At 45.0% G+C, this 16,366-nt stretch overlaps 1 protein-coding gene across 1 annotated transcript in view; it reads right to left on the minus strand.

Moving 5' to 3' along the window:
* Nucleotides 1-2,514: 2,514 nt before the first annotated feature.
* Nucleotides 2,515-16,366, minus strand: part of KLF5 (KLF transcription factor 5) — a 32,320-nt gene continuing 18,468 nt past the window's right edge. The window contains exon 4 of the mRNA XM_081326855.1: nucleotides 2,515-3,010. Within this exon, the coding sequence (XP_081182981.1) occupies nucleotides 2,832-3,010 (179 nt within the window). The 3' untranslated portion in view covers nucleotides 2,515-2,831. The remainder of the gene's footprint in view (nucleotides 3,011-16,366) is intronic.

Consider the following 16,366-nt stretch of genomic DNA (forward strand, 5'->3'; position numbering starts at 1 on the left):
TTTCACCTATATTTTAAATCAGCAGATTGTTGTGAAGCAAGAGGACAGATAATTGCATTACCTTTGGAGATAAGTAGTCAAACTGTACAGGACTTCCATTCCCTATGTTCAAAGGCTTGACGTTCTTTCATACTAAACTTGGTTTGTCTCACCGTCTTAAAGTCCTTCCTGGGTGAGACGGGTGCCCCTGCAGGCATTTTTTTTCAGCTTTCATAGGCCTTATGGGAACAGCAAGGGAGTATCGAAACAGGAGCACCTTCGCAGAATGAAATGAAGATGCTTCGAGCAAGAATAATGGTGGGGCTGTCCAGGGCTCCCCGGTATATAACATAGGCCAGGGGTAGGCAACCTTGGGTCTTTTTGACTCGGACTTCAACTCCCAGAAATCCTGAACCAGCATGGCTGGCTCAGGAATTCTGGGAGTTGAAATCCGCGAGTCATAAAAGAGCCAAGGTTGCCTACCCCTGGCCTAGGCGAAGCTGACAACCTCTAGATGGCAACCAAGAGTCGGAGTTCACCACCACCTGGTGGTCACCTGAATTTCTGCAGGCCAGATCTGGTCACCAAAGAGTTGGATCCCTTGGCCCCTATTTAGCTAAAAGACATTTTGCCATGTCTTCCTTTGGTGTTACAATGCATTTGCGCAGCAGTTATGTTCTCATTTTAACTACACCTTCTTCCTCTAAAAATTACAGTACTTTTTAATCCTGTGAAAAGCTGAGTCTTCCAGATTCAGCAATGTATCTTCCAGAGACGAATGCGCAGACAAATTTCAACATTTGTCTAACTGGACATTTGGACACTTTTGTTAACAAGATGCAGCAAAGTGTTATCACTATCAGCTGGCACAGTTCAGGCTGACTGGCTTTCTTTTCTAGTTTCCCAATCTCAATGCAATCCAAAGTACTTTCAAAGGTCTCTGGCACACACTGAATAGGGATGAGCAAAATTCATGTGGTATTACACTAGTGTTTCATCAGCTTAGCCTTCTGATATTCTAAAATCATGTTCTAGATCCTTCTTTTTAAAGCAGTACTAAGTTTAGCTTATAGTAAAAGGTTTAACATTAGTCTCTTGTTATTTAAAGCTTCTGACAGTTGCTGAATAGCTCGTGTTATGGAAAACGGTTGTCCTTTTACACAACTGGAGGGAAACGGCGATTCTAAACTTTGAACACTCGGTGGATCGGATCTGTATAAACGTCTACACTGAATGTTAGACATGCCAGGCTGAACTATCCCAAGTCAGATGCCTGACACGTATCCTAACCAATTTGTAGAAAAATCCTTTTGTGATTAAAAAAAAAACATTAAGAGCTGATTTGCATATTTACAAAATCTTTGTCACGGTAGACATGCAACATATGGAACATTTTGTTCTATGGCTATTTATGAATTTCATCTCTATATATTGAATCTCCACAAAAATATATATATATAAAATATAACAAGTATTAAAAACATCCAGTACAGTTTTGACAGAAAATAAATTGTAGGTTGTCCTCTGGATTCATTTGGCTGTCAGTTCAAATTAAATTAATTTTTTTTAAAAAACAACAACAACAAACAAACACTGTCTGATTCAGAGTGTTTTGGTCAGGATTTTAAAATTATAGATAAAACAGCTTTTCAAATATAATACTTATATTTAGGGACCTGCTTCTTGTGTTGTATTTTGGAAACATGAGTGAAGCCTAGGTAGGTATGCAATATATTATTTTATCTGCCTTACCTCAATTAATCGCCAGATTATAATTGCAATTCGTGCAAAACTGGTGCACAAAAATTTCCCAAGGCAGCAGGATCTCTTTGTCCAAAGGGATGAACCTCCCGTTGTCTTTTGGGGGTGGGGGGGTTTCATGGACAAAAAGAGCCAATTGGTCAGATGGCCTTACTCCCATGTCATTGAATTAAGACCCAAGATTTTCAGGATCAGAAGGTAGAGACCCAGTGGGCCAGTGAGACCATCTACTCTTCCCTCTCCCCTCCCTTTGTGCAGATAGGCACAAGAACAGGAATGAGAGTCCTTGAACCAGAATTTAGAACTCATTATGGCAGAAGAAACCAGGATCTGAAAGCTAACCACCAAAAGTGCTTTAAAGCTGGCTGACAGTCCTGGTTTCTTTGGCCACGCCAAACCACGGCTGCTGGGTTAAATGGTCCTTTTTATTCTGTTCTTTCTACTTTCCCAGAGGAAGAGGGACAAGGAGAAAGAAAGAAGTTGTGAACCACTGTAGCTTATTATATATATATATATATATATATATATATATATATATATATATATATATATATATATATATATATATATATATATATATATATATATATTCTATTTTATTCTGGCAACGTTTATGATTGAAACTGATGCATGGACGTGCACAGCCATTGTGACTTGTAGACCCATGGTGCTGCTCCACCACGGAGTGACCTACGGTCACCAGCCCAAATTGAGGAGCCCCTTTTTGCCAACCCCACCCACCCACCCAACCCCCATCTGCAAAACATCGTGACAGGCAGCCCTGAGATGAAACCTGTAGGACTAAGTCCAAAATACAAAGAGTAAGTCACAGGGCATTAAAGTAGTAAAACAATCCATGTCCCTCTGGACAGTGTCTTTCCCTGTTTCCTCATAAATATACAAAATATACATTTCCAGTTTCTTCTAGCCTTATTATTATTATTATTATTTTTCTGGTTCTAAAAAGGGAGAGTTTGTACGCAGGCAAACCCTCAGCTATTTCTAACGAAAGGGGTGGGTAGTTGGGTTGCCCATCTGTTGCATAGGTGCCCACTGCATTATGAAGACGCGGCTCTTTATGAAGACGCGGCTCAGTTCTGGTGGCGCTTCATGTGCAGGGCCAGGTGATCGGAGCGAGAGAAGCTGCGGCTGCAGACAGCGCACTGGAAGGGCTTGGCGCCCGTGTGCTTCCGGTAGTGGCGGGTCAACTCGTCTGAGCGAGCAAATCTCCAGTCACATCCTTCCCAAGTGCATTTGTATGGCTTCTCTCCTGAAAAGATCCAAGAGGCAGAAAAGTCAGTCAACATTACTGGGTGGAGAGGCGAAATTCAAAACTAATTCACCATTTTCATAGGAGAATTCCTTTGGGCTAATCGTTGCTCCCTAGGGGCATGGTGGCTCACATCGTTAGGACACTGGGTTGGAGGTTAGCAAGCCCACGTTTGAGACCCGAGTGCTGCCATAGGGAGGGGTGAGCTCCTGTCCTTGGCTCCAGCTCCTTGCAGGAACATGAAAGGAGCCCCCAGCTGGGCATCCCCTGGGCTAATCCTTTCAACCTAGACGTGCCTTGGTGCTTCTGACATGATTACTATGCTATTACTCCCTTATATCCTTTTCTGCTGGCTGCAAGAAAGATCTTAAATGGCACAGTATTCAGAAATACAACTGGGACTGTGTAAAACTCAGTTCATCTACTACACTAAGCCATGGTCGATGGACTAGGCCACAACTGATTAGGTTCACATAACACATGAAGCCAATAACCATGATTTATAAACTTTGGAGCTATGTATTAAGACAAAACCGCACTGGGGTTGAGCGCATTCTGCATACCTTCCTCACTGTATGTATCATGTAGAGATGTCCAAAGTCCCTTCCAAGGGTATATCCAAGAACAGAGGATATACCAGCACAGTTTCTACCTACCCACCAATTTCCAGACCACCACATTAAATGCAATGAGGAACTACTACACAGTAGCTTCTTTCTACACAGCCTGAAACCTCTGAAACCAAGTATGAGAAACCAGGATAAAGGAGACCTGGATCACTTAAGGACTCTGAAAAACCTTCTTCAGCAGTTCTGCCTACCTTCAGAGCTTCAACTACTATGTGTACTATTGACACATTAGTTCAGGTAACAGATTCATGATCAAGTGTAGACACCAGAAAACGTCTCTTAGAAGGCCAGAAATAATGATATGGATCCTCAGGTGCTCTTCTTTACGAACAACTTCTTGTGAGAACACAACTGGCCAACTGGGGTACTGTCGGGGCATTAGTCTTTTATTTGGTAGCTTTTGGACTCTTTGGCAAATCCTACAGAAATTTGTCTCCAACCAATGGCCAAACACAATGGGTTTTATTATAAAGTCAATAAAACATGGGTCAATGGGCACAGCAGAAAGAAATCACACTTATGGATTCGGTTAAGGCTGAACTACGTGTTCTCCCACTAAATTCCCTACTTGCAACAGCAGCCATATTAGAAGATGCCTCACAAAGTTCAACCAAACCAAATTTCCTCTCCATGTTGGATGTTATACGGAGTCACAAAGGATATTCTACCCTTTCCATCCCAGATTTTCTTCAATGCTACAAACATCATGGCAACCAAATGTGGACAATTCAACTAAGATTGAAAGATCCAGGAAGGCAGGATTCAAGGGGTGAACAGACACAGAATCTCAAGCAATATTGAAAAGAAAAGACATCCAGCAAAGGAGAGAATGTAAACACAACAGGTCACAACCTGGCTAAAACCGGCTGCGACTAAGTCCCAAGTTAAAACAAGTTAAAACAGAGGAAACGTTAAGTCCATAAAATGCAACGGGGCTTCAACCAGTTGTAATGTCCAACTTGTCTCATGGGGTTTCCCACAACAAATGGGATCAGGATGGGGGTCTCTGGGTTTGCCATCTTCTGCCAGCTGCACCCCTCTTTGCATCTGATCAAGGAAGCAAAGGAACTATGGATGGAACAGGGGATCAGGAGTTACAGATAAGGGTCTATCTATCATGTACCATCTTCAGGATCTTCATGCAACTTCAACCTTTTCAATATACCTGGATGAAACCAGCACAGAACACCACCACGCCTCCTCAAAAATCCAGATAGAAGACAGGTCCTTCTGCCACGATTATCTATGGAGATTCTCAGTCATCCAGGACATGATTGTCTCAAAGGTGTTTTTTGAAAAGGCAACTGGATTCATAAAGTCATGCCGTGATTCTGTCGTGAGCCATAGTCTTTTCCCATAGAGCCAAGCCAGGAATTTGCAGGGGCCCTTTGCAATCCCAGCTCCCACAGAAAAAAGCAATTTCTTCTTATCCCTCTAAGATAGAGGTAAGAAACTGTGGCCCCTTTACGACCTGTGTACCAACTCCAAGAATTCTGGGAGTTAAAACCCAGAGGTTATAAAGCAGGGGTTCCCAACCGGGGGTGCGAGATGATATTCCAGGGGGTGCAAAAACTTGGGTTTTCAAAATTATAGTGTTTATGCATAGTTCGTTTGCCGTTATTCTGAACTTTTGTAAAGGGTGCGAGAATATATCAGAAGCATTCTAGGGGTGCAGGGTATAGAAAAGGTTGGGAGCTGCTGTCATAAAGGGACCACAGTTGCCCACCCCTTGCTTAGACAAACTTTTCAAATTATTATTATTTTGTCCATATGCATGAGATCCTTTGCATTTAAAGCCAGCATTTCTGGAAACCATTGACCAGCACAACTAATTTATCAAATGTTAGGCTCATTTGCAAAAATTAGGCCCCAGTTGTATCAGGCTGCTAGCATGTTTCTCCAGCACAACAGCTCCCAGGTGATCAACACCTGAAATTATCTGTGGCTTCAGCTGGCGCATGGGATACTTAACACCTTGGAAATTTTGACCAGAGATTTATGTAACTGCCCAATATAGATTTAATTGCACGGCTTTACACAGCCAGTTTGGAACATACTGTCACAGATAGCTAAATATATGGGTATTTAATTTAGCAGCCTAAGTGGGATATTTTTAAACATACCTATAAAATTCATAACTATGTTTGTTGAAATGATGGAAAGGTATTCATAGAAACCAGAGGCAGGGAATAAAATGTCTCTTCTGAAGAACGAAGGACACTGTTCAATGTGACTCACAAAAAATATGTTATTTATGTAGACAAACTTCATTCACATAAATCTACGCTCTCCGGTCATTTCCACAGTTTATGAAGTGCATTACAATAAAACCTGAACACACCCCAAACTCTTTTATCAGTTGCAACTGTCAACTGGAGCTCTTGGAGGGCTTTGAACTTGGACTTAGTTCTCAGGGGAAAAAAATGCATGAGGTGGTAAACTTTTCTAAGCTACGCCAGCAAGTAGGATGTTTGAAGGAGCTATTTCCTTGACAGTGACATCTCGGGGGGAAAAAAAAGAAAAAGGGCTAAATTAGAACCTGGCCTACTGCCTGCTTTCCAAGCACAAGATTGGAACTCACAACTTACAAGCATTCCAGTATCCGAGAGGTTGACGCAAAGACACAACTTATTTTCCAAAAGCACCAGAAGGCAAGACAAAAAAAAAAGATGTTGAGAGTTTGGAAAAAAAAATTCAGAGAAGAGCAACTAAGATGATCCAAGGCCTGGAGACTAAAACATACGAAGAACGGCTGCAGGACTTGGGTTTGGCTAGTCTAAAAGAAAAGAAAGACAGGGGGGGTGACATGATAGCAGTATTCCAGCATTTGAGGGGCTGCCACAAAGAAGAGGGGGAGTCACGTTATTCTCCAAAGCACCAGAGGGCAGGACAGGAAACAATGGATGGAAACTAATCAAGGAGAGAAGCAAGCTGGAATTAAGGAGAAATTCCCTAACAGTGAGGACAGTTAATGACTGCCTTCAGAAGTTGTGGGTGCTTCATCATGCGAGGTTTTTAAGAGTCTGGACAGTAACTTGTCTGAAATGGCATAGGGGGTTGGACTAGAAGATCCTTTGCAGCTGGGTTCTGACTGAAAGTCTACCATCCACAAGTTAAAACTGCAGACACAGCCCAGGACTAATGCCCCCACTATAGAGTTCAATGTACACAAAACCATTTGTAACACGCCCACATCATTCATCCGTGTTATGTAGCTCAAACAGATATAAACAAGCTTTCCAAATACAGGCAGGATTTCTCTGCGGGCTTAATTTCAGAGCAAGACCAGGCATTTACAAAGGAGGGAAGGGGGCAAACCTATGGTATGCGTGCCACAGGTGGCACCCACAGCCCTCTCTGTGGCCACGTGTGCCGTCACCCAAGCCCTAGGCTGGGTTTTATAAAACCTTTTCACTTTAGGCCTCCGCCACCGTGTGAAAAAAAAATAAAATAAAAATCGAGCAATCAAGCAATTTCAACTTGGGGGGGAAAAAAAGATCTCGCAAAGTTGGAATTGATTGTTGAACTTTTTAATTCCCACCCAGTCTGCCGTTACCACCGCAGCCACGCCCACCCAATGGGCCATGCCCACCCGGCACCTGACAATAGATAAGTGGGTTTTGGGTCGCAGTTTGGGCACTCGGTCACTGAAAGGTTCGCCATCACTGTCCAGTCTCTTCTTAAAAGCCTCTAGCAATGGGGCAGCCACAACTTCCAAAGGCAAGCCGTTCCAATGGTTAATTTTTCTCGCTGTTAGGAAATTTCTAAGTAAGTTTCTAGAAGAAGCTGCGCAAACTTTGTGGGAAAAAGGTCTTTACGAGGCACTGGCAAGGATGTGGCCAGTCAAATGCTATTGTCCTGGGCAACTCAAATCTGTGTTTCCTAAAGTCTTTGGAAGAAGATGTGACAGGATCAGCCAAACACAGCAAAAAGCCACAGCACCTTGCGGAGCAACTGCATCCGCTCTGAAACACAAGCAGCAATCTTTAGCTCTGCATCGAAAAGGAACTTACATTGTTCCATGAAAGGGAGTTGTCGGGCGACGCACAAAAATGTGCCCCTTTGAATGGATCTGTTAATTCAGTTGCAGATGCGTGCCAAGACCCCCCCTCCCCATACACACACACACACACACAACTACATTTCACCTTCGAGTTAGGAGGGTCTACCTTTCCCAGGAAGAAAGTTTTCCTAAAACCTGGGGCAGTCAAACGCTGCTTTTTCTTGGAGGTTAGAAAGAAATCTTCCCTACTACAGGGCTAAAGTGGAGAAGTGTTCTGTTATCCTGGTTGAGATATTGTCTTGGGGAAATTTCAGCTGAAATAAGAATTGAGTACATCCGACTATCGCACGCAAACACCCAATAACACTAAGGGTGCACCTTGATCTTTGCTTTCCTCCTGTTTTCAGTTGATACTCCTTCCTAGTGTGGGAAGAATCCAGAGAAAGAAATATTGGGGGGGGATATTAAAAAGGCAGAATATATTTCCCCAAAGGAATAATGGAGAAGATCTTTAAAAAGGCAGAAACTTCTCCCTCCCCCACCCCACCCCCAGCCAGAAAATTCAGCAGAAACCAGCTTTTAGAAATGCAGATGTAATAATCCATAGGTTGGAGCCAGGAAGCTAGAAGCCAAAGAGATTAGGAAGACAAAGACCCCTAAAATCTACATACCCTACCCAAACTCTAAAATACATGACCTTTGGGGACATCATAGGATTAACCCACCAATACCAAAAGGGCACACTCAGACTCAGGTCAAAGTACATGACCCAGGAAATACAAAGCCTCAAACAGGAACAGGAAACAACCTCAAGAGCCCCAGAAACCCACCACTCCCAGCAACAGGTGGTCAGCTTTCCCAGAGCCATGCTTCTGTCTGGCTCTCCTCTTCAATAAACTCCAACTTTCTTTCTAAAGCAGTCTCCATTTTGTTTATTCCCGGCTTGGACTGGAGCCTGATGAAGATTTTTCTTTCTACACTAACAAAGGTTTCTGGATGAACTCTGCATAATGTTTTGGCCAATGGAGAAATACGGAACTAGTCTGTTGAAGTTTCTTTTCCTTAAGAAAGGAGAATGATCCTCAAATATTGATTAAAGAGTTTTAACAAGACGATCTGAAATAACAGGCCTATTTTCTGCACAAATAAGGGAACTCTTCTCTCGTTGCTCTTCTGCTTTCCAAATTACCTTCTTATTGCCTTTTTTTTAATGTCCCACCCCCAACTTTTTATGCAGGTTTTAACATTCTGGCTGCAAGATTTGCAATATAATGTATACATATTCCCAGAGAGGGAGTGGAAAGGCTTTATGACTTTATAATAAAATGTCATTTGACCTTTGATACTGGAAACTCTTTTTTTAAAAAAAAAAAGCCATAGCCCAAAGCTGTACAAAAAAAGAAAAAAAAAACCAGTGGACATGGAAATGGAAATGGGCTGGTCACACAGCAAGAACAGATGGCAGGTGGACCAAGGCAGTCATAGAATGGATCCCACTTGACAAAAGGCTTCTATGAAAAGAGACCTAAATCCAGGTGGATTGATGACATCAGTAAGTATCGTGGGCCCAATTGACAAAAGAAAGCTCAGGACCTTATCGGTTGGAAACATGCCGAAGAGGCCTTCATCCTGCAGTGGATAGACAATGGAGAAGGAGGCAGAGGGGGGAAGGAGGAGGGAGAGGGGAGGGAGGAACAGCGGGGAGGGGAATGGGGCGAAGGAGCAGGAGGAAGAGGAGGAGAAGGAGAAAGAGAAGGAGAAAGAGAAGAAGAAGAAGAAGAAGAAGAAGAAGAAGAAGAAGAAGAAGAAGAAGAAGAAGAAGAAGAAGAAGAAGAAGAAGGAGGAGGAGGAGGAGGAGGAGGAGGAGGAGGAGGAGGAGGAGGAGGAGGAGGAGGAGGAGAAAGAGAAGGAGAAAGAGAAGAAGAAGAAGAAGAAGAAGAAGAAGAAGAAGAAGAAGAAGAAGAAGAAGAAGAAGAAGAAGAAGGAGAAGGAGGAGGAGGAGGAGGAGGAGGAGGAGGAGGAGGAGGAGGAGGAGGAGGAGGAGGAGGAGGAGGAGGAGGAGGAGGAGGAGGAGGAGGAGGAGAAGGAGGAGAAGGAGAAGGAGAAGAAGAAGAAGAAGAAGAAGAAGAAGAAGAAGAAGAAGAAGAAGAAGAAGAAGAAGAAGAAGTTTACCTTGCTCTGCCTTTCATCTAAGATCACTGCCACCTATCTTGAACAACCATTCCCATTATCCCACAGTATGACGTTCCTTTAGGCAAGCAGGGATAATGCGCATGAGGATTTTCTTACAAGGAGCTTCAAACTGATGTCTTTAACGGAAGGGCAGAAATGAAAACTCTTGAGATGAAGCAGAAAACCTATCTTGTTTGTATCTTTCTTGCCTTTCCACATGTTTTCTTGTCATTTGGTTCAGGAAAAAATATCATCTGGCACAAGTTCCAACACAAGAACTGCTTTAAGTTATTTTAAAGCTCATTCCATTTATTCACGATGCTCCGCTTTTTTTTTAATGGGGCAGAGGAACTCCTGATTAGCCGCATTTATTTGCTCAAAAAGCCGAGAGACACTGAATTCTTTATTCGGTTTCTACGGGCTGCCCAGTGCTGCTGCAAGAGTGGCTTAACGTAACGTTTGCATGAAATACAGAAGCTGCAAAGTTTTCAGAAAATAGTTGATTCTCCTCCAGAAAATTGGAAAAATGAGGATCGAGAGGTCGCGAAAGCCAAGAATGCAACTGGTTCATCAAATGCAGCGCGCTGGAACATGATGTCTCGCGTTCAAAACAGATACTGCACTGTAAAAGGATTACTAAGAAGTTTTGAAAAACACGAGCGGGACCCTTCGGAGTTTGTTAAAATGTCAACACTGTTCAAATAAAACAGCATGGAGGAAGCTGGTACCAAGTCCTGGCAAAGCAGCAAGATTTCAATCCTTTCTTCCCGCGCCAGAAATATTATACACATCACTTCTGGGAAAACAGAACTGCTTTCCTTTTAAGTTCTGTTTCAACAGAACTTAAGGGTTTTTTTTCATAACATTAATTGGATTTTTGCATCATCTTCGTCCAATCTCACCGATTTCAAATATTTGGTTAGGCTTGAGTCAATCAACGAATGTATTTCAAGTCCTCCACATCGGTTCGTACACTTCCCTCTCCTTGCGTGCCGATTTATTTTTATTTTCAAAGCGAACACTTAGAAAGCATGTGGAATACATTGAGGAATAACGTTTGGGTTGAAGACCAACATTTAGTTTGGAAGCAGTTTAGAACCGAACAAGATAAGTAAAGGAAACTGGGAGGAAGAAAAAATAAGCTATCTTTACCGACGTCTACTTATTAAACAAATACTGAAGTTACTAATAACACAACTCCTTCTTTTTTTTTTGAACGTATCCTTGGATGAAGAGTGCAGAATGCTTTGCCTTGCGTGCAGGTCTTCCTTCGCCCAACAGTATTTAGCCCATAAATATCCCCTTGGTGCTATGATACTGAGTATGCTCGGTTTCAGCGTCTGCACCATGCCAAGGGAGACTAAAAATACGTTACATGCTTTGCCCTATAATTATACCATAATTTCGGCTAGGATGTTGTTTTATCAACAATGCATGTTGTCATGGGAGCTAGAAATCTCCAATTAAAAAAAAGAAAGCTCCTCGCGCAGAAACTCCAGCTTGATAGATAATGAATGGTCGAGGGGGATCTGCATAGTTTTGACCCCCTAAATGAGGAGTGAGTTGGGAGGGGGAGAAGAGAAGGCGTTTGTGAGGAGGACACGGCTTGGGGGGCAATTCTGTCCTGAATGAAAACTGGGCAGCGGAGAGCCTGCTTTCAAAGGTCGGCAGACACTGGATCTCACCGAGCGCTGAGGGGAAAAAAAAAAGTCACCATAATTGGTTTTTGGCATGTTCAGGAGGTGCAACCCCATCCCAGAAAAAAATAAAAAATAAATAAATCATGCTTTAGCAGAGGTGGGAGCTCCTGTATGGCCAGCCGCAAACAAGCCACTTTACGGATTAACGTCATGCATGACTGGGGAACAAGAAAAGCTGAGATTGGCTCCAAGTATGAGTAGAACTCCTGGGCAGATTCTGGTCTTAGCCAGGGGCAGAGAGGTAAGTGGAGCTGCTCCATGGAAGAGAGACCATTGAGGAGCACCCACTCAAGACTAGGCCCTTCTTCAAATCTTGCCACAAGGAAACTGCTCCTATCTTTGAAATGAGATCTTTTGCATAGAATCCCGCAACCTACCTACCTTCATCCCTCTCCTTCCCTTCCTTCCTCTCTCCCTCCCTTCATTCATTCCTTCCTTCCTCCCCCTCCTTTCTTTCCTCCCTCCCTTCCTCCCTCCCCTCATTCCTCCCTTCCTTCCCTTCCCTTCCCTCCCTCCCTCCCTCCCTCCCTCCCTCCCTCCCTTCCTTCCTCCCTCCCTCCCTCCCTCCCTTCCTTCCTTCCTTCCTTCCTTCCTTCCTTCCTTCCTTCCTTCCTTCCTTCCTTCCTTCCCTTCATCTCTTGCCTTCAGAGGAGCCTGCTCAGCTCAGGGCTATGACCTCACAGAAGGAGAAAAGATCCAGGGAGAGCCAGAATTTTCTAGCCAATATCCTCCAGGGACCTGGGAGCACCAATATAAGCAATGTTGGGACACCCTGGGAAGTTTAACCTGCAGAGCTAGGAATGATCCCAACTTGGGAAAATCTGATAGAGGCCATTACAGAGACAGGAGCCATTAAATAAAACCTGCCTATCTGTTTAAAACACAGAGAGAGAGAGAGAGAGGGGGGGGAGAGAAGGAGAGTGGGGGAGAGAGAGGGAGAAAGGAGAAAGAGGGAAGGGAGAGATAGAGGGAGAAAGACGGGGAGAGAGAGGGAGGGAGAGAGAGAGGGAGAGAGAGAGGGAAAAAGGAGAAAGAGGGAAGGGGGATATAGAGGGAAAAAGAGTGGGAGGCAGAGAGGGAGGCAGAGGGGAGAGAAGAAGAGGGAGAGAGAGGGAGGAGAGAGAGGGAGAGAGAGGGAGAGAGAGGGGGAAGGGGGAGGGAGAGAGGGAGAGAGAGAGAAAGAGGGAGAGAGGGAAAAAGAGGGAGCGGGAGGGAGGAGGGAGAGAGGGGGAGAGAGAGGGAGAGAGGGGGAGAGAGGAGGGAAGGGGGAGGGGGAGAGAGGGAGAAAGAGGGAGAGAGGGAAAAAGAGCAAATTGAGGGGGAGAGAGGGAGAAAGAGGGAGCGGGAGGGAGGAGGGAGAGAGGGGGAGAGAGAGGAGGAGAGGGAGAGAGAGTGGGGAGGGAGAGAGAGGGAGAGAGAGAGGGAGAAAGAGGGAGAGAGGGAGAGAAAGGGGGAGGGAGAGAGAGGGAGAAAGAGGGGGGAGAGAGAGAGACAGAGGCCCTTCTCTTCAGACAGGACTAAAACTTGCTGTCCAATTGGGCAACTGAGTTGGGCCCCAAACCCCCTTGCTTCAGCTTCACTCCCGCACCTCAGGACCTGCCTCATTCATCTTGAGGGAACACGCAGTCAGCCCTGCTGAACTGGAGCAAAAAGAGTCTGAAAATCTGCTGCAGGATTGCCAGCCAAGCAATGCATCAGTCTTTGGGAGACATGTTTCTGCGCCTTGCAGCCCACTTTGCTTTTGGAAGAGGAAAAGAGCATTTGAAACCCCTGCAGCAACTGCGGGTTGTACAAAACTAGAGTCCCCTCGCCTTCAGTTGCACCCTCTTCCAGCGGGCTGGCCTGGGCCTCAGACAATCTCCTCGCTGCCCACCACCAACAGAGAGCAAACTAAATCCTCTGCCTAACTTTCTCGGTCACCTTAGGGCAAACGTGGTCACCATTATCCCTACAGCCAGGCTGTTAAAAGAAAAAGGGGGAACAGATTAAAATAGATCCCCAAATGCAATTGTGTATTTCCTGGGAAGGGCGGGGGGGGAGAAGAAAGTTCAAGTTTAAAGCGAACACACTCCCAGGCGCGGGGGGGGGAAAAACCCCAAATTTTACAAAGGCTTTGTAAAGAGGCGAGAAAAAAAAAGGTTATTCACCCAACGGAGCAACTACAGATAGTCCTGTACATACCACACCAAGGGGCCCCAAATTTTTATGGCCAAGTGAGACATTTGTTGAGTGAAATTTGCCCCACTTCATGACCATTGCTGCCACAATTGTTAAGTGAATCACTGCAGTTGTTAAGTTAGTGAGACGCTTGTTAAGTGAAACTGGCTTCCCCATTAATTTTGCTTGTCAGAGGGTGGCCAAAGGGGATCACATGACACACACACACACACACACACACACACCAGGACACTGCAACCGTCATAAACATGAGTCACTTGCCAAGCGGCTGAATTTTGATCATGTGACCCACGGGGATGCTGCAAGGGTCGTAAGTGTGAAAAAACGGCCATCACTCCCTTTTTTCCAGTGCCGTTATGACTTTGAACCCGGGGCTCTTCAAACGTGGCCCTTTTATGACTTGTGGACTTCAACTCCCAGAATTCCTCCTGAGGGCCACGTTTGAAGACCCCTGCTTTGAACAGTCGCTAAATGAACTGTCGTAAGCCGAGGACCACCTGTACAAGGTTGGCAGCTTTTATTTTGCACTCTTTCTCTCACACAGATGTGGCATTTTTTTTCCCTTGCTGCCTCACAGAGTGGCGAAAGCTCTAGTCTTCTCCACAAGGAGGGAGAGCAATCCGCAATCACCTAGGCCAGGGGTAGGCAACCTTGCCTCTTTTAGGACTCGTGGACTTCAACTCCCAGAATCCCTGAGCCAGCATGGGGGAACTATGGTCCCCTCATGAGTAGTGGACTTCAACTCCCAGAATTCTTGAGCCAGCATGGAGGAACTATGGCCCCATCGTAACTTGTGGACTTCAACTCCCAGAATTCCTGAGCCAGCATAACTCAGCATGGAAACCTCTCCCTTTCCCCTCAGCATGGCTGGCTCAGGAATTCTGGGAGTTGAAGTTCACGAGTCATAAAAGAGCCCAGGTTACCTACCCCTGGCCTAGGCTTCCCTTCCCGCCCTCCTTTGGGCATCTTTTGAGAATCTGCAGATCCTTTTTGGGTTATGAGATTTGAAGAAATCGCTTTACGATCCAGTCTGAGCGGACACACATTCAGAAGAGAGAGAAGATCCTTTAGGATGGGCTCCAGCAGAAAGCCCAAAACTTTGGAAGATTAAACCTTGAGTCCCTGTGACCCACTCAGATTGGATCCTGCAACATTATCTCGGGGTGTGTGCAGAGAGTCCTTGACATGTGACGACTACAATTGAGCCCAGGATTTAGGTTGCTAAGTGAGATGTTCACTAAGTGAGTTTTGTCCCATTTTACAACTTTTCATTGCCACATTTGTGAAGTGGATCACTGCAGTTGTTAGTCACACGGTTGTTAAGCGAATCCGGCTTTCCCCCATTGACTTTGCTTGTCAGAAGTCTGCAAAAGGGGATCACCAGACACACACCCCCCCGGGACAACTTCAGCCGTCATAAATGTGAGTCAGTTGTTAAGCATCCAATGTTAAATCATGTGACCGTCGGGATGCTGCAATGGTCCTAAGTGTTAAAAATAGTCATGTCATTTTTTCCCAGTGTTGTTGTCACTAAATGAACTGAGGATTACTCTGTATATTTGCCATCGTTTGCAAAATCACTTTGGCCATCTTGGCCACTAAACCCTCCAAGGCTTTCTTCACAAGTCCAGATGTACTTGTCGCGAAGAAGTGAAAAAAGAGAAAGAGCTAAGGAAAATATTTCTGCTGTCAGGGGCTTAGACCGGAGGTCCCCAACCTTTTGGGCACCAGGAAACAGTTCCGTGGAGAGAGGTTTTTCCGCAGACCAGAGTGTGCGTGGTTTTGTGTGCTGGCTGCATCCCGCGGATGGGGCTTTCCTTGTTTGTGCGGCCTGGCATGCCCCGGCCCGGTACTGATCCACTGACTGGGCATTGGGGACCCCTCGCTTAGAGTTACAAACCTACATTGGTCATTGAGCCATTTTCTTCTGATAATGGAGAGCAAATATTAACCAGAGAAGTTCCTGTCTCCATCACCAGTGAGGCTATTAGAGACCATGCAGCCAGTGGTGGGATTCAAATAGGTGAACAACTGGTTCTTTGTGTGGATGCCGCTTCTGGAAATCCATTCTAGGCCTGGGCAACAAAAAAATTAGCTACCGGTGCTGCCGAAGTGGTGCGAACCGGCTGAATCCCACCGCTGCACGCAGCCCGCCAATGCAGTTACTAAGCGAGGGAGAAGGTCTTATCTAAAGCTCCTGGCTAGGATGTCAGTCTTGCTCAACCCAGCAGACCTGCCGGTTTTTTGCAACTTCAAAAGGGGCTGTTCTCATGGAGAATGGCCAAGCAGTCAAATCCTGGAAGTTATGTGACACGGAGTTAAACTGTTAATAGGCGCCAGGCATAGGACATAAGGAGGAAGCACTTTTTATCAGGACCATCTGGTAAAGCCACTTTCACACCCATAAAAGCAAATAAAAACATTTACTACAGTTATTTGGCAATGGAAAGGGGAAAGGCGAAAGATGAGTGGATCGGGGAGCTTATTTCCACTTCCTCCTCTCCACTGGAAGGATTAGGGATGAGACTACGAGTGGCAGCGCACTACTGGGGTGCAAAGCATACCAAGAGCAAGAGCAAGAGCATTTAGGCTTATATACTGCCCAACAACATTTTACAGCAGGGGTCCCCAACCTTGGCAACTTGAAGACTTGTGGACTTCAACTCCCAGAATT

The sequence above is a fragment of the Vipera berus genome (genome assembly GCF_964194415.1).
Source record: "Vipera berus genome assembly, chromosome: 4".
NCBI classification, from domain to species: domain Eukaryota; kingdom Metazoa; phylum Chordata; class Lepidosauria; order Squamata; family Viperidae; genus Vipera; species Vipera berus.